This window comes from Monodelphis domestica, chromosome 4 (genome assembly GCF_027887165.1).
Source record: "Monodelphis domestica isolate mMonDom1 chromosome 4, mMonDom1.pri, whole genome shotgun sequence".
Lineage (NCBI taxonomy): Eukaryota > Metazoa > Chordata > Mammalia > Didelphimorphia > Didelphidae > Monodelphis > Monodelphis domestica.
In genome coordinates this window covers 340,415,449-340,434,748 of record NC_077230.1, presented here as the reverse complement: position 1 = coordinate 340,434,748, position 19,300 = coordinate 340,415,449, and the positions used below count along the sequence as shown (strand labels likewise).

Below are 19,300 nucleotides of genomic sequence, written 5' to 3'. Positions count from 1 at the left end.
TTTAAAAAGAATGATTCCTGCCCTTAAGATTACAGTGTAAAAGTAGCTGAGGGTAGCAGAGATAATATGCCAGGAACTGTATGCAAACTATATATATGCAGGAGATAATATAATACAAATTGAAGTTCATCTCAGAAGAAAGGCTTCTTGCAGAAGGGAATTTAACTGAGACTTGAAGGAAGCCATGATGTAAATATGAGGCATGAGAGAATTCCAGGTACAGGAGAAGCCAATGAAAATGAACAGTTGGAAGATAGAAGGCCTTTGGGGGAGAACAGCAAGGCCAGTGTCATTGAATCACAGAATATGGGGGAAGGAGATGGAGAAAGATATAAGACTAGAAAAGTATGAAAGGGCCAAGTTATGAAGTACTTTTACAGCCAAACAGGGAGCAGCTAGGTGGTTCAGTGGATGGAGAATTAGACCTAGAGATGGAAGGTCCTGGATTCAAATCTTCCTAGATTAATCCATACCCTTATCAATCACCAGAAGTAGGTGTGAGTCATCCAATTTAGTAAATCTTGGGAAGTTCCCCAAGATGTCCCAGATCCATGTTCCAGGGAAAACAGCAGTCCTCTCTATTGGGGTAACTAGGTCAACAAAGGACTGTATAAGTATCCCAGCTAGGTAGTTGGCCACCATTATCTTCTTTCTCTGACCCTTGCCAGATGATCTCTTATTGGATGGTATCTTGCTTTATCATTCAGTAATCAATCAAGTTCAACAGCCTATATTTTGAAGACTATCCTTTTGGGCATGTTCCTGTCTTTCTTATAGTTTCCAATGGATGGCTTTCCTGGAACCACTGCCAGATTTATCCTCAAGATTCAGAGGCAGAATACTGGGATTCTGCCCTCTGTCCACAGATTGGTACTTGTCCCTGGCTGCTTGGGGAGCTCCATCTTACCTGTGTCCGAGGTGACATCTGTCCATGCCAGAGCTAAGTGGCTTAGCACTGACACCTATTCCCTTCACTGTATAGACCCAAATGGCCTCATTCCAGCTGCTCCTCTCTGGATACACTCCAGTTTATCAAGGACCTCTTAAAAAGGTCCTAGACATTTCTAGAAGTAGATATGAACTTGTCTACGGGGTCAGGAAAGAGTGGAGTACTGTAGAGATAATTCTCCTTCTTGGCCCCATACTGCTTTTAATTCATACAGTTTATGATTGCTCTAGCTACCTTATTACCCTCATAGATTCACATTAAGCTTGTGTAAGCCCCCCCTCTTTTTTTTTTTTACTTCAGTGAACTCCTTGAGAGCAGGACTGTCTTTTCCCTTACTTTGCACCCACAAGGTTTAGCACAATGCCTGGCACAAAGTAGGCATTGAATAAATTCTTGACAGCCTGGACTGCTGTCTAGCCATAACTCTCTCTCTCCCCTTGCGTATTTGTAATGTTGACTTTTTTGAACCCAAGTACAGGACTTCCATTTGTTCCTATCAAGGCATCTCATTAGATTCAATGAGTTCACTGCTCTAACTAGTTAAGACCTCATACGTTTTCCCTCCCAAGCTTTGTGTCATCCAAAAATGTAATTAGCAGGACTCTGGCATGGCCTCAGCCTCACTTGTAGGACCTTGCTGCACTTGCCTGATTTCAGTTACCTGATGCTCAAATCTATTGCACCAACCCTTACCTCTAATTCGTTTTATTTTCCTAGAGTCTTTCACGTTTCCGCTCTGCCTTTGCTTTTTCTCAACGAGAGCTGAAGAGGAAAATAGAACCACCATTAGTTTATTAGCTTCTTTTCCATGGCTACTCTATTCTGGGAAGACTTTTCCTCTCCTCTCCACAGATATCACTATTGTCCCCAAACTACAAGTATGATGAGGGGCTTGGACTAGATGACCTCCATGGTCTTTCCCAGGTCTAAATAGAACATGCTGTTATTGCAGCTAGCACTTAACAAGGGGCCATCCTCCCTCTTTAATCCTGGCTGGATTGTGCTTACTATCAGATGGAGTTTTTCCCAGGGAACATCCACTCTATTCACATTACAGAGTTAATTGGGACTACCACTACTCTCTCTAGAAACTGGGAGAGGAATACTATGCTAGCTCTATGCTAGAGCTCATCATCACCCTAGAGGAGTTGAAGGAGGGCTGATGCCCTGGCAAATCTGGAAAAAGGGTTAGGAATAAATGAAAGGCAAAGCCATGCCTGGGGACAGGATGGGATGTGTGGCAAACCAGAGCTTTGTCTCAATTTATAGGAAGCTGGCATTGGCATCTCAGTGTTTCAGCAACATACAGAAGACACAGCTTAACACTTAGTTAACAGGGACAGTGGGCTAGATTCTGAATCAGTGATTACACTGAGGACTCTCAGGCAAGAAGATTCCTCTTAGGAGGAATACAGACTGTCAGCTTCCTTCTGTGATTTGCCATATCTGATTTTTTGCAAAAAGTGACTGCAAGCTCAGTGTGAGTCTATGAGGGTGATAAGACCCAAGAGTCTTAAAGAGATGGCCTACAGCAAAGTATGAAGGGCTAAGTATAGATCAAGAGGCTGGACTTGAACTTGGTACTTCCTGGCTCCCAAGGTCAGCTCTCTATCCATGATACCTCCCAACTGCTCAGTAAGAATGGCTTAACCACCAGATGGTGGAATCCCCTATACCACACAGTGTCCTCCCCAACTAATGGTGATACTGACTCCAAATACATTTCGTGGCACTTGGCAAGAATGTCAGCATCTCTAGTTTACTCTTTGGCCAACAATCTTCCCAAGCCCTCCTCCTCTGGCAAAGCCTCTCAGGGCCCCCATGTGTATTCCTCCTTACTACCCAACCTCCAGTTACTCCAGTGTCTGGGGTGTATTTAACCTGGCCTACCTGCTCCATTCAGCTTGGCAAAATAGAGGCCCATGGGCCACGAGAAAGCCACCATCAGGCATATTCCAAAGATATGTAAGTAGGGAGCAGTCATCTACCAAGAAAGTCAGACTATTAGGCTGAGATTAGCTTCTAATAGGCACAGAACTGTGACTCTTCTGGGTATGCTTACCTGTAGTGATAACTCAGCAGCTTTCCATTTTTCCTCATAAAATAGAGTTACGGCCACCATACCAAAGATACATATGGACAAGACCAGCAGGATGCCAATCTGCAGAGATAAATACTTCTTGTGTTGGAAGCATGCCCAGGGTGTAATGGCAGCCCTAAGGACTGCAGAACCCCACACTACCATAGGGACAGGGAAAATAGAGAGTCTAGTGACTTGGGATGCCATTGGAGGTTGGAAGCCAAGAGAAAATTGTAGTGTAGTGAGATGCAATCAAAAGACCAGAAATTCATATTCATACAATAACTGCAAAAAACTATTCACACTCACCAAGCACACCAAGGCAATTCCAAATGACCTCCTGGTGGTGATCATCATTATCAACAAGCATTTAGAAAGCAATGTGCCAAGCACTGTGCTAAGTACTAGGATGCAAAGAAAAAAAAAAGCTCCCTGTCTCAAGAACTCACAGTCTGATGAAAACAATTATGTACAAATGAGATATGGATGTAGAGTTAAATAGATTGCTATTTGGATGGATGACAATTTGGAGATAATCTCCAAAAGAAGGCACTGATATTAAGGAGATCTGATGAAGGCTTTTTGCAGAAGGTAAGATGATTAGCTAGGACTTAAAGTAAGCCAGGGAAGATAGGGAATGAAGGTAAGGGGGCCTGAAGCATGAAGGACAGCCAGTGAATGTGCATTGAGGGACCAACTAGATAGGCTCAGTGGATGGAGAGCCAGGCTTAGAAGCTGGGAGGCCCTGGGTTCAAAGCTGGCCTCAGCTACTTCCTAGCTGTGTGACCTTGGGCAAGTCACTTAAACTCTGCTGCTTGGCCCTTACCACTCCTCTGCCTGGGAACCAATACATGGTATTGATTCTAAAGCAGAAAGTAAAGGTGTATTTTTTTGAAGTGCATTGAATCAAGAGATGGAATGCCTTATTTAAGGAGCAGCAAGGATGCCAGTGACATTGCATCAAAGAGTATATAAGAGGAAAGTATAAGTAGACTGGAAAGGCAGAAAGGGGCCAGGTTATTAAGTACTTTAAAAGTCAAACAGTGGATTTTATATTTGATTCTGGAAATAACAGGGAACCAGTGGAATTGATTAAATAGAGGATAGCCTGGTCAGATCTGAGCTTATGGTCGATCACTTTGGCACTGTTAGCTCTCATACAACCCTTTTCTGTAACTTCTTTCCCCTCTCCTATAAAAGGTTGCCCTTGATATCTACTTGAACCAAATGTCATTCTTTTATGATGCTGTGGAGGAAGAAGACACAATATGATTTGCTTCTGAGCCCCACACTCTTCTAGAGTTCACAATGGCCAGGACCCTATCCTGGGATACAGACCTCAAGGTTCCTCATAATGTTCAGAATGGAATGACCACACAGCTATCAATCCATCAGATATTCCCCAGGATATATATGAGGATATCATCTATCCTTCCATATCCTCTTTCCTGTTAGGTTCACAGAGTCTAGAGGACCCCACTAGACTGTTCTTTCAGTAGTCCAATTCAAGAAGCATTTGTTAAGAATCTACTATGTGCCAGGTCAGGTAGTGGAGCCACAAAGTCAAATCTGAAAATAATCCCTTCTCTAAAGTAACTTTCCATTGGGATAAAGAATACTGATATAAATTTTATACTGATATAAATTTTAAAAGAACTTTGGAAGGGATCACTAATAACTGGGGGTTGAGAAAAGGTCTCATGTTCTTGAGGTGTCTTTGGAGCTGAGCCTTTAAAGGAGCTAGGGATTCCATGAGGCATAAATGAGGAGGGAGGACATTCCAGGCTGAGAAAACCTGAGCAGAGGCAGATAAGAACTAGAATGTTAAATGTGAGAAAATAGCAAGTATATAAGCTTGGCTAGAACAAAGAATAGACCAAGGAGGAGAATGATGGGAAGGTAAGAGAGAGTTAGACCAAATCATAAGAGGCAAGCTCAAAAGAACAGGAAGGTCAGGGAAAAAATCTATTTTAGCCTGGAAAAGACAGGCAAGCTACCAGGAAATAGAATACTCTAGCTGGGTCAAAGGACATACCAGTTAAATGACTTTGGGGGCACAGTACCAAATAACTGGATCTATTCAAAGCTCTGCCATTTGTCTGCCTGTTTTCCGTTTTTGTCATTTTTGCCACTGTAATGGGTGAAAGGTGGAACCTCAAAGTTGCTTTATTTTTCATTCCTCTTAATTAGTGACTGAAGGTTGTTGTTTTTTTCACATGCTTACTAATAGCTTGGATTTCTTCCTTTGGAAACTGCCTATTTGTGTCCTTTGGCCATTTATCTATTATTGATAATGGTTATATAAAATATCTTGAAAGATTAGATTATAGATAAGTGATTAATGAAGGAGATTAATGTCTTTCATGATCAAAGAAGGGGATTGAGAAGATTAAAAGTGATCTTGTATCATTTTCTTATTGATCCTGTTTACAAATAATTTATTTTGTCCTGTATTGTATTTGTCTGCTTACATCATAGTTCTTTGTTTCTGAACTGTGGTTCAAAATTCAGCTGGCTTATTATGGTTTAATTTAGAAATCTAGCTCTCCTACTAATCATTGATCTTTTTATGCCTCAAAGAATTCTTGCTGGCCTTGAAAAGGATGTAAGAAAGTAAGTTGGATTCAATATCTTTAGCCACCAAGCTATCCTTTTGGTTGGGTCTCCAAATGTCTGGATTGTTTTCTTGTACCAGGACTCCAAAAATGAGCCCTTCTTAGTCTCATCATCATCACTATGTATTTATTAGCCTCTTACCATGTGCCAGGCATTGTGTTAAATGCTGAGGAGTCTTTCTAAAGAAAGGCTAAAGTACAGTCTTTCCTCAAGACGCTGACATTTTAATGAGGGAGACAGCATGCAGACATGTTGGGAGTCATCAAATCCCCATAGGCTGACAAAGTCACAGTTTGGGAAATGAGACCCCCACTGATCCCCCTCTGTGACTTCTCTCTCTTTAACTTCCCTCACTAATGGATGATTATTGTTCTCTCTCCAATACAAAAGAAATAATATAAGAGCAAAGACTTATAGAAGAAACGCGTATCCCACTTTAATTCCCCCAGATTGTTACCCTAAAAGATTACATTCACAGAATTAAAACCTGAAGATCACTACCCATTAACTCCCTCCTTTCCCTCTCCACAGAGTTACATTCACTCCTATTACAAGGAGTGTAGGAGCCAGGCAAGCCAAGAACATCAGTCACCTTCAAGACACACTCCACTGCAGACAGAAACCAGGCAACATTGCCAGATGCTTTAAAGTAACACAAGAAAAATAGAACTTGTAAATTGGGAAAAACCCCAATTCTGGTCTGTCATTAAATTACCCTCTGACCCTGTACCTAGCTATGAAATGTTGTTATCCATCTCCTAAGTAATTGTCATTGATTGTGAAAGCTGGCCAAAAGTAACAATGATTCTCCTTAGGTCAAGAGAGACTAACCTCCAAATTACCCTATCTATGTCATTTATCTCCATCTCTGTTGTAGCAACAATGTTTATCTCCTTAGACTTTGCATTTGTTGTTAAGTTCTATGGAAACATGTATGTAGAAAATTGATTGTGTGCCAAAAAAGCATGTACTCACTGAATAAAATAAACCAATCTCTTGCCATGGCAGAACACTATGTGATGCCTATGCATGTAGGACTAAACACATAGTGCTTCTCACTCCATTATTCAACTGAAATGATCACACTTGGACAGAGTAGATCATGGACCCTCCGAGAGACCACTGGACAGATTTCTAAACAGACAACTATGTACATAAAGCAAGATGAATATTGTGTAATTTTAGAGGATTGGGAGAACTGGAAGAGTCCTCTTGCAAAGATGAGATTCAAGTCTTGTAGGAAGCCAGGAGGCACAGGTGAAGATGGAGAGTGTTTTAGATATGGGCAACAACCAGTGAAGCCAAATTTAACCTCACTGTAACTTCTAGAATCAATCTAATCCTTTTCTAACTTCTAGAATCAATCTAATCCTTTTCTATATGGCAGTCATTTTTTAGAGACAGTTCATGTCTGCAATCAGGCTTCTCTTACCTTATCAAAATACCTTCAATCCCTTCAATACTAGAGAGAATTATAATGACTTCAAGACTCCAGGTCTAGATGAAATAGAGACTATGAAAAAATATGCAGATGTGATGAAGGGATTTTTGTTCAGAAGTTTTGAAACACAAGAGAACAAGAGGGAAGCCCATAAAAAGGGAAAGATCAATCCTAGAACTACAGATATCCAAGTTTGGCATGGATCTCCAGCAAAATGGTAATATTGTCATTGAATATGTTTTGTGGGCACTTAGAAAATAGGTTCATAAGAAACAAGTCATGACAAGTTGACCTGATGTCTTTTTTTGGACAGGGTTTTCAGAATGGCAAGAACTATCATAAGCATAAATTATTTGATTGAATTAAGGTACCTATAATATTTTTGTGGACAAGATTGGACTGTTGGCTAAATGAATGGTAAGTAGATAAATAGATAACTGAACCAGGACACTTGAAATGCCAACATATGGCAAAACAGATGTGGCTCTGGAGGGGTACCAAGCTGCTATGGGAAACAGGCAGCTTGGACTTGACAGTGAATCTGGGTAGTAGAACAGAGAGTCACCATCATTTTTTTTAAATGCAATTATTAACAATATATTAAGTCCAATACAAACCCTCCCCACCCTCGACCCTTCTCCTTCATTAATCTCTACAGGTAAATATTCCTCTTCTTCCTTCTGCAGGTAGTTTTTGCATCCTTCTCCCCCAGACTTTTTAAGTAGGGTTGGGGAAAGCATACATCAGTGATGGTGAACCTTTTAGAGATAGAGTGCCAACCCCCCCCACCCCCAATCCCCCAGAGCATTGCTGTGCCCCTCCACAACACCACATGCTGGGTATGCCCCCTACTCCCCCCTTTACCCTACACAAGGAGCGAGGAAGCATGAGGAAGCGCTCCCATTGGGCTGCTGGGCAGAGGGGTGGGTGAAGTGAGGAATGTTCTCAGCAAGTATAGAGGAGGGGGAGGACAATGGCCTGAGCTCTCTGCTTCCCTCCAGCTCTGCCACCTGCGAGCTGCCCACCTTACCCCCTGTATGCCTCCATTGGCTTTTGGGCAGAGGGATGAGGGAGGCATGGTGCAGGGGGTTGGGAGGGGGGGAGCAGCTCTGCTCAAGTCCCTCTGCCTTTCTAGTAATCAATTCTGGTTGGGGAGGTGGGGCAGCCACATGCCCACAGAGAGTGCTCTGTGTGCACTCATTCCATAGGTTCACCATCACTGGCATACACCCAGACTCTAGGGAAAGTCAGATTGGAAATTTTTCATATGTCCTACCTTGTTGCTCCAGTGCAGATGAGGTTGCTGCCCTTCCGTTAACAAACATAGACCTATCATCTGCAAAGACAAATGGAAAAGATGCTGGCAGGGTTCTGAAAGTCATTAAAATAAGCACCAAGTTCTTAGTCATCTGATAACAGTCTCCTCCTTCTACAAGAGTTTCTTAACCTGGGATCTATGAACTTTAAAAAGATATATTTGGTAACTATTTCAATATAATTGGTTTCCATTAAAATCCTATGCATTTTGTTTTATGCATTTAAGAACATTATTCTGAGGAGTCCCTAATCTTGATCAAATTGCCAAAGGGATCTGTGTCACAAAAAAAGTTAACCTCTGGCTCTAGCCCATCCAACTCCCCCCTCATTTGTTCTTCTGCCTAAGCTGAGATTCCTTGGTTTTATTTTTATTGCTGTTCTTTTTTTCCCCTCCAACCCAGATAAGAACGAGATTCAGAATCCTCCCTACCCTTTTCCTCATCTCCTCACTTTAATTATCTTAATCTGTGGCTCTCTTTTTCAAGAAATATCACCTCCTCCCCTTCCTCACTTTGTAACTCCTAAATAAAGGACTGATTAGGTATTTACTGTGTGCCAGGCACTGTGGAGACCCTAAAACCTGATCTCTCTATAGAAGATTTAAATGGAGATGTTCTCTCTATGACCTTAATACAAAAGTAAGGCAAATAAGAGGCGGTGAGGTGGTTTAGTGGATAGAGAACTGGACCTAAATCTGACTTCAGATACTTACTAACTCTGATTCCAAAGCAAGGCATTTAATCTATCTACCTCAGTTTCCTCAAATGTAAAATGGAGGTCATAATAGCACCTATCTCCCAGGGTTGTTGTGAGGATCAAATTAGATATTTGTAAGTGACTTCTTAACCTTAAAGTGCCATATAAATGGGCCACTTATTATAATTATTATTTTTATAAATATAAATATTATATAAAATAATTTTATTTAGACTTTTCCTTCTTTTTCCTAGCCTAGCTAATAGTGTGAGTCCAGTCTCCCCATATACACACTCCTTTCTTCCCATCTTTCTGAATGCACTGAACTTTTCTCCTTCTTCCCTTTACTCAATCACTATATTAACTCCTATACTCTTTTAATGATTTTGTCCATAAATGTTTCTCGTGCTTCTTTTAATGACCCTTAAATAGACAAGATGAGATTTCCAATGGCTAATGAGTTTGTCCCATTTGCTTATTTTCTCCACATGGATATGCTTGTGCATTTCTCATATTTCTTCCCTATGTCCCCATGTCTTTGTTTGAGTGGACCACTGTCCGTGATACCATTTTCCAAGAGACTATTTAATTCAGTTTCCCATTCTATCTCTTTTCCAGTTATATGTTTGTTCATTTGTTTCTTTAACTGCTACTGCCTTACATTGAAGGACAATATTATTTTAGGATACAAACTATGCTGCTTTTCAGAATACCCTGTTCCAATCTTTACTCTCATTTCTCATGGACAAAGTCTAGTTTAAAGCTTATTGAAATGTTGAGTGGAAGTAATCCTACTAATGTATAGAATAGGAAATAGAGTCATGCATTTAGTCGTTCATTTTGGTTACTTCATTGGGTAATAATAAGAGTTGGAATTAGAGTATTTTCAAATAAAATGTAGAATATAATGAATTCTGATGAGGTAAAGGCTATAATCAGTGAGAGTTGAAGGGTAATTAATATAGTAATATTTTTTTCATGTCAAAGATTCTTTGTTTAAGTGATTTTGACTTGACATGATTATTAATGGAAGTAGTCAGCAGGATAAGGTTAATAAGGGGCCTGATAGGGTGTCTATGGAGAATGAATTATTAAAATTGTAGCCTAAGGCTATATTATGATATAGTAATGATAGGCTAATGATCCTAATTATAAGGCTATAGGAAGTTGTATTTATTAATAATCAAGGTTTTTTTGGAGTATCAGGTTAGTGGGATTAACATTAAGATTGGGAATAAAATTTTTAGCATTGTAAGAGATTGAGATTTTGAGCATAATCATTACTATAAATGTATGAGATTGTTACAAGTAAGGCCAGACTAACTCCTGCTTCACAAGCAGAAAATACTAGGAGAATAAGTGGTATTATTGAGGTGGGGAATATGTGGAAGTGAGAAATTAATAAGATAATTATGATAAATAATGATGATATCATTCCTTCTAGGCATAGTAGGGTAGATATTAAATGTGATCAATAAATTAGGACTCCCATTAGGGCAATTATAAAGGCTATATTTATGTTTAAGTTAATTTGTTCTATAAGGTAAGGTAGCCATGGATTTAAACCATGATTAGTGGAGTCGAAATCAAATATCTTAATTAGATTAAATGCCTATTCAGCCCATTCTAGCCCTTTTTTGATTCATTCATAGGTTAGGCCAGCTGTGAGTAAAATAATTAAGTAGTAAGATAATATTAATATAACGAATGGGTTTGGTAGTTGAATAGCTCATGGTAGAGGGGGAGAAGTGCAATTTCTAGGTCAAAGAGGAGGAATGTAATTGCTACTAGGAAGAATTTTATGGAGAATGGTAGTCATGAGGACCCTAATGGATCAAAACCACATTCATATGGGCTTGATTTTTCTAAGTATAAGTATAATTGTGGGAGTCAGAAAGCAATAATTATTACAATAGATGCTAGAAGTGAGTTGATTATTAAAGTGATAATTAGGTTAATTCTTTTTCTCTGGGTTTACCCAGAACTTAATGATTGGAAATCAGTAGTACTAATTATACTAGAAAAATATGAACCTCATCAGTAAATAGAGACATAAAGGAATAATCATATGACATCTAAGAAATGTCAATATCAAGCAGCTGCTTCAAAGCCGAAATGATGTGTAGAAGTGAAGTGAAAGTAGAACTGGTGAAGTAGGCAGACAATTAATAATGTTGATCCAATAATTACATGTAAGCCATGGAATCCTGGGGCTACAAAGAAGGTAGATGCATAAATTCCATCAGAGATTGTAAATGAGGCTTCATAATATTCTATGGCTTGTAAAATTGTAAAATATAGACCTACTAGAATGGTAATAGTGCTTGAATTATTTGTTTGTGATTACCTTCTATTAAGCTATGATGGGCTCATGTAATTGAGACTCCTGAGGCTAGTAAGATGCATATATTTAATAGTGGCACTTCAAGTGGATTAAGTGGATGTATGCCTGTAGAAAGTCAACAACCTCCTAGATCTGGAGTAGGAGCTAGACTTGAGTGATAAAAAATGCTCAGAAAAATCCAATGAAGAAGAAAACTTCTGATAAAATAAATAAGATTATTCCATATTGTAGCTCTTTTTGAACTACAGGAGGGTGATGTCCTTGAAATGTTCCTTCTCAGATAATGTCACACCATCATTGGTATATTATTAAAAGTATTGAGGTTAATCCAGTGATTAGAAGTATTATTGAATTACAGTGGAATCACATAATTAATCCTGAGGTTAAAAGTAATGCTGAAAGCATGATGTGCATGCGTTTGGTGGGGCATTATGAATTATCATGTAAATAGAGGCTTATTAGAAGTGTAAAAACATGGGCTTGGATTATCTTGATATCTTGGATATCTTGAACTACAGTTAGGTCAAGAATAGTAACAAAGAATAAAATTGAGAATGCGATAGTTGACATGGTTATGTTAATTGAGGATAGGGCTAGGGTTGCAGATCTAGTCAGGTGAATAAGTAGATGGCCTACTGTGATATTAGCTGTTAATCATACTGCTAATGCTAGGGGTTGAATAAATAGGCTAATTGTTTCAATAATAATGAGTATAGGGATTAGAGTAGTAGGAGTACCTGGTGGTAAGAAATGAGCAAATGATATTTTAGGTTTGTTTCAAAATCCTACAATTACTGTTCCTGCTCATAGTGGAATGACTATGCCAATATTTATGGAAAGTTGGGTAGTATGTGTAAATGAATATGGAAGGAGTCCTAATAGGTTAGTTGAGGCAATAAATAGCATTAAGGATATTAGTATTAGGGTTCAGGTTTGGCCTTGTTTATTATGTATTGTCATTATTTGTTTAGTAATTAAGCTAATTAATCAAATTTGTAAAATTTGGATTCGATTTGGTAATCATCATTTGGGAGATGATAAAATAATACATGGAAACATAATAATAATTGGTAAAGTTGTAATACCTATAATTGTTGGTGTGATGAATAGGGCAACTAAATTTTCATTCATTTTTTTCTCAAGTTAGAGTAGTTTTTATAGTTTTTGTTTGTTCTGTTGAGGGTGAAATTTGGATTATTGGTTGATTCATTATTTTTAGTTGGTAAACACAAAACAGTGAAATAATTATTAATAAAATTGTTAACGATCAGGTGGAAGTATCAAGTTGTGGCATTTTATTTTAAGGAGAATATTATATCTCATTTATACTTAAAAGTATAAGGTTAATTTACTTAAAATGATTGCATTATGGAAGATCATTTTTCAAAATATTTAAGTGAGATTATTTCTAGGACAATGAGTAAAAAGCTATGGTTTGATCCACAAATTTCTGAACGTTGCCCATAAAATATGCCAGGTCGAGATGAGGTTAAGGTAACTTGGCTCAGTCATCCTGGGATAGCATCTGCTTTTAGGTCTAATGATGGAACTGCCCATGCGTGTAAAACATCTTCTAAAAAAAATTAATATACGTCCCTCCTTCAATAGAGGAAGTCCAAAAAGCCATTAAACAAATGAGTGCAGGCAAGGCACCCGGTAAAGATGGGATCCCAACCGAGGTGTACAAGGCCTTAAATGGAAAGGCGCTCCAGGCATTCCACATAGTGCTGACCAGCATATGGGAAGAGGAAGACATGCCCCCAGAACTCAGAGATGCCTCCATCGTAGCCCTATACAAGAACAAAGGTACACGAGCAGCCTGTGACAACTACAGAGGCATTTCACTACTCTCCACTGCTGGAAAGATCCTCACCCGTGTTATACTCAACAGAATCCTGTCATCTGTTTCAGAGCAGAACCTGCCTGAATCATAATGTGGCTTCCGACCAGATCGTAGCACCATCGACATGGGCTTCACAGTGAGGCAAATGCAGGAAAAATGCCTTGAGCAGAACCTGAGTCTCTACATTGTCTTCATAGACCTGATGAAGGTGTTCAACACAGTGAACAGGGATGCATTGTGGGTGATCCTCAGCAAGCTCGGTTGCCCAGCAAAATTCGTCAAACTGATCCAGCTCTTTCATGTCGACATGACAGGGGAAGTCCTATCTGTTGGAGAGACTTCCGATCGCTTCAACATCTCCAATGGCATGAAACAAGGCTGTGTCCTCGCACCGGTACTATTTAACCTATACTTCACCCAAGTATTACAACATGCTGTGATGGATCTAGACCTGGGCGTCTACTTCAAATACCGACTGGATGGCTCACTATTTGACCTTCGCCACCTGACTGCAAAAACAAAGACAATAGAGAGATTCATCCTGGAAGCTCTTTGCAGATGACTCTGCTCTCATGGACCACCAAGAAAATCATCTCCAAACCATTGTGGACGGGTTCTCTACAGCAACAAAACTGTTTGGCCTGACCATCAGCCTCAGCAAAACAGAGGTGCTGTTCCAACCTGCACCAGGGAGGCCAATGAACCAGCCGTGCATTACAATAGACCGCACGCAGCTTTCTAACGTCAACACTTTCAAGTACCTGGGCAGCACCATCGCCAACGACGGGTCCCTAGACCACAAGATTAATGCTAGGATCCAAAAGGCCAGCCAGGCACTCCGGTGGCTGCACTGCAAAGTCCTCCAACACAGCGGTGTAAGCACTGCGACGAAGCTCAAAGTGTATAACGCAGTGGACCTCAGCTCGCTCCTGTACGGTTGTGAAACATGGACACTGTACCGGAAGCACATGAAACAGCTGGAGCAATGCCACCAATGCTCCCTCCAGTCAATCATGCGGATCCGATGGCAAGACTGAATCACCAACCAGGAAGTCCTCGACAGAGCCAACTCCACCAGCATTGAAGTCATGGTCCTCAAAACCCAGCTACGATGGTCTGGACACGTCATCCGCATGTACCCACAGCCAATACCAAGGCAAGTATTCTATGGTGAACTGTCAGCTGGACTCAGGAAACAAGGCTGGACTCAGGAAACCAAAGAAAAGATTCAAGGATCAGCTAAAGTCCAACTTGAAGTGGGCTGGCATTACACCAAAGCAACTAGAACATGCTGCCTCTGTCAGAAGCAGCTGTCGTACCCACATTAACCATGCCGCCGCCACCTTTGAAGACGAGCGACGTCGATGTCTTGCCGCTGCGTGTGAACGCCGACACCAGGCCACACCTGCACCTCCCGTAACAACTGTAGTCCCATGCCCCATGTGCCACAAACTCTGCGCCTCAGCCTTTGGACTCCAAAGCCACATGAGGGTACATCAATAGATGATAATGCATAAAGACAATTGTCATTCTCGGTCACCGAGAGACTACCACTATACCAGATAATCCTAAAAAATGTTGAGGAAAAAAGGTTAAATTTACTCCAAGAAATATAATGAAGAAATGGATTTTTGTTCATAAATCATGAGTATATATCCTGTAAATAATGGGAATCAGTGAACAAAACCACCTATGAGAGCAAATACAGCCCCTATTGATAAAAAAAACATAATGAAAGTGGGCTACTACATAATATGTGTCATGTAGAACAATATCTAATGAAGAGCTGGTTAGTATAATACCTATAGGCCTCCAATTGTAAATAAAAAGATAAAGCCTAGGGCTCATAGTATTGCAGGAGATCATTTAATATTGCCTCCATGTAAAATAGCTAATCAGCTAAAAACTCCTGTTGGGATAGCAATAATCATTGTTGCTGATGTAAAATATGCTTGAATGTCAACATATAAGCCTACTGTAAACATATGATGGGTTCATACAATAAAACCTAGAAATCCAATTGATATTATAGCTCAAACTATTCCTATATAGACAAAAGGTTCTTTTTTTACCTAAATAGTATGTAACAATATGAGAAATAATTGCAAATCCAGGTAGGATTAAAATGTAGACTTCTGGGTGGCCGAAAAATCAAAACAACTGTTGGTATAAAATAGGATCACCTCCCCCAACAGGATCAAAAAAAGTAGTGTTTAAATTTTGGTCTGTTAGAGGTATAGTAATTCCTGCAGCTAAAAAACTGGAAGTGATAATAGCTAAAGTACTGCTGTAATTATTACTGATCAAACAAATAAAGAGATTTTATATTGGGATATTGCTGATGGTTTTATATTAATAATTGTAGTAATAAAATTAATAACTCCTAAAATAGATGAAACTCCAGCCAAATGGAGTGAGAAAATTGCTAAATCAACTGAAGCTCCTGCATGGGCTAGATTACCAGCTAATGGTGGTATACTGTTCAGCCGGTTCCAGCTCCTGCTTCAATAGTAGAAGATGCTAGAAGTAAAAATGAAGGTGGGAGTAATCAGAAACTTATTTATTTGTGGAAATGCTACATCTGGGGCACCAATTATTAATGGTACAAGTTAATTACCAAAACCCCCATTTATAATAGGCATTACTATAAAGAAAATTATGACAAAGGCGTGAACAGTAACAATAACATTATAAATTTGATCATCACCAATTGGGGTGCCTGGTTGGCCAAGCTCTACTCAAATAAGTAGGCTGTACTAACTATTCCTGCTCAGACACCAAAGAGTAAATATAGGGTTCCAATATCTTTATGATTAGTTGAAAAAAGTCATCAATTAATGCACATAGTTAAAATGGCTTGGTTAAGCATTGAACTGTAAATTCAAAGACAGAGAATAATAGTCTCTTTTTACCATTAAATTGAGGCCAAAAGCACAGGCACTTAGCTGTTAACCAAGATTAAGTAGGATAAATACCTACCAATTTAGTATATATTTTCCCCGGAGGCTCTCCCTTTTTTTTTTTTCATTTCAACGCAGGAGAGACTATGTTTTTAGTAAAGGCTAGGTGGTTTAACACCTGCTTAAGGCTTTGAAGGCCTTTGGTCTAATTTTATCCCAAGCCTTTTATAGTCAGATCTTGAAGTATAATAATACATTGAATTGCAAATTTGAAGAAGTAGATGAATAATACTACCAAGGTCTGATATATATATAAGTATATATATATATATATATATATATATATATATATATATAATTTAAGGATTTAGCTTAATTAAAGCATTCAATTTTCATTCAAAATATGCAAGATAAAGGCTTGTAATTCTTAGGATAATGTGATAAATATAAGGTTTAATGGTAGGAATTGAGATGAGATGATAGTGTTGGGATGGGTATAATTGTTTTTGGTGAGAAGAAAGTTCAATGTAATTTTGAATTGTTGATAGATGGAAATATAGTTATAGTTAATAGGTTTAGTAGTGCAGATAGGGCTAGTTAGTTAGTTGCTAAAAAGATATTATATGAGATAAGTTCTTGTAAGATTAGTCATTTAGATTTGAAACTGGTTAGTGGTGGTAATCTTCCTAAAGATAGCAGGGTTACTATAATGATAGTTATTATGGGAGTGGATTTGTTACAGAGAATCGATAATGAATTGGTTTTGGTTGTTGATGAATAGTTTAATGAAAGAACTATAGTAAGTGTAGCAATGAAATAAATTGTTGGGTTTAGTAGGGTAAGTGCGGGGTAGATTATAATAATAATAGCCATTCATCCTATGTGAGCAATTGATTAATAGGCTAGGATTTTTCGTAAGTGTGTTTGGTTTAGGCCTCCCCATTCTCCTAGAATAGTTGATAAAATGCTTAAAATTGTGAGCGTAGGTATATTTAATGATGGTGAGGTTTGGTATAAGATTGAGATTGGTGCAATTTTTTGTCATATAAGAAGTATTATGCCTGATAGGAGTGGGATACCTTGGGTAACTTCTGGGACTCAGAAGTGGAAAAGGGCAAGTCCTAGTTTTATAGCTAAAGCTAGAGTTATTAGTAATGAGGCTTATTGATCGGAAATTTGAATTATAGTTCATTGGTTAGTTATGGATGCGTTATAAATGATGGAAAATATGATTATTATTGATTCTGTGGCTTGAGTTATAAAATATTTAATAGCTAACTGTGTTGCGGGTGTGATGTGGATAAGTTATTAATGGAATAATAGCTAGTGTGTTGATTTCTAGTCCTATTCAGGTGGTTAATCAGTGATTGCTAATGAGGTGCTGATGTTTCTATTAATAAGCTGAGTGAAATAATTGTTAATACATATGGGGACATTCATATGGGAAGTGTGTAAACCAACATTTTTAGGGTATGGGCCCGATAGCTTATTTAGCTGATCTTACTAGAATGTAGTGTGTAAAGGAAACACAGAGAATTTTGAGTTCTTAAATGTAGGTTCAACTCCTATTGTTCTAGAAATAAGGGGATTTAAACCCCTATAATTTATCCTATCAACATAATTCTTTTGTCAGATACATTTCTTATATTTGTGGTGGGATGCTTGATAGTGCAATAGGGATTGAGATAAATAATAGACAAAGTGCTAGGGTAATAGGTAGAAAGTTCTTTTATAATAAATATATTAATTGGTTGTATTGAAATCATGGATATGATGCATGAATTCATAGGAAGGCTCTTATTAAGAGTATTGAGTTGATTATGATATCATTTGTATTAATGTATGGTAAATTACAATTTAGTGAGGAGCCAAGAAATAGAATAGTTGTTATGGCATTTATTGGGATAATGTTGGTATATTCTGCTAAGAAGAATATAGCGAAGGGTCCCTGATACAAGTTCTGATTCTCCTTCTGGTAGGTCAAATAGACCTCAATTTGTCTCAGCTAATGTAGAGATATACCATATTATGATTAGGGGCCATGCAGTCATAATTAATCATATGTTTTCTTGGGTAATTATTAGTTTTTTTAGGGTAAATGAGCCATTACCAAGTATAATGGAAAGCAAAATAATGGCTAATGTAACTTCATAGGAAATTGTCTAAGCTACGGACCACATGGCTCCAATTAGGGTGTATTTAGAATTTGATGCTCACCCAGATCATAGGATTGAGTAAATGAATAGACCAGATAGGGCTAAAATAAAGTCCTAGGTTGAGGTCAATTAGGGTGTGGGGTATAGGTAGTGGGGTTCAGATGGTTAGGGTTAGGATTGGTACAATAATAAATATTGAGATTGATGATGTTAGAGGTTGTAATGGTTCTTTTGTAAATAGTTTTATAGCATCTGCAAACGGTTGGAGAATGCCATATGGTCCAATGACATTTGGGCCTTTGTAATATAACCTATTGTTATAGGTTGTAAATTGTATATAACCTAGAATTTTTCATTCAATTAGTGTTAGGAAAGCTACTGCTAATAGAATAGGAATAATATGTATTAAGAGATTTATTAAAAACACATATTAAGGAGAGTGTTTGAACCACTGATTATAAAGGCTAAGTCTTATGCAATTACCTGCACTGCCACCTTAATGTACTCTTTTCTAGAATAGTGAATTATTATATTAATTAATTGAGATATGTTTCATTAATTAGTTTTAAGGCTCATTTATAATGTTGGCCTTAATTCTCTTGTCCTTTAGTACTGGGGGAAATTAATATATAGATAGAAACTGACCTGAATTTATCCAGTCTGAACTCAGATCATGTAGGATTTTAATCCTTGAACAAATGAACCTTTAATAGCAGCTGCACCATTTGGGTGTTCTGATCCAACATCGAGGTCATAAACCCTAATTATCAATATGGGCTCTTAAATAGAATTGTGCTGTTGTTATCCCTGGGGTAACTTGTTCCATTGATCAAAATTTGGGTCAATTATTGGCTTATAGCACTTAGATTAGTTGATCTTGGTTATATCATTCAGAGGTTTTTTTGTGCTCCAAGGTCACCCCAATCAAAGATTTAACTTAAAGTTTTCATAGGTTTGA

The 19,300-nt window shown here is 38.4% G+C and overlaps 1 protein-coding gene across 7 annotated transcripts in view; it reads right to left on the bottom strand.

Moving 5' to 3' along the window:
* The window catches only part of GDPD4 (glycerophosphodiester phosphodiesterase domain containing 4), a 112,712-nt gene that overhangs the window by 64,616 nt on the left and 28,796 nt on the right, over positions 1-19,300 (bottom strand). For all 7 annotated transcript variants that reach the window (XR_008911428.1, XM_007490909.3, XM_007490912.3 and 4 more), the window contains exons 7-10: positions 8,363-8,422; positions 3,012-3,110; positions 2,840-2,933; positions 1,643-1,711 (exon numbers count right to left, since the gene is read on the bottom strand). Coding sequence is in view for 6 of the 7 variants with exons in the window: in XM_007490909.3 (XP_007490971.1) it covers positions 1,643-1,711; positions 2,840-2,933; positions 3,012-3,110; positions 8,363-8,422 (322 nt within the window). In the remaining variant the exon portion in view is untranslated. The remainder of the gene's footprint in view (positions 1-1,642; positions 1,712-2,839; positions 2,934-3,011; positions 3,111-8,362; positions 8,423-19,300) is intronic.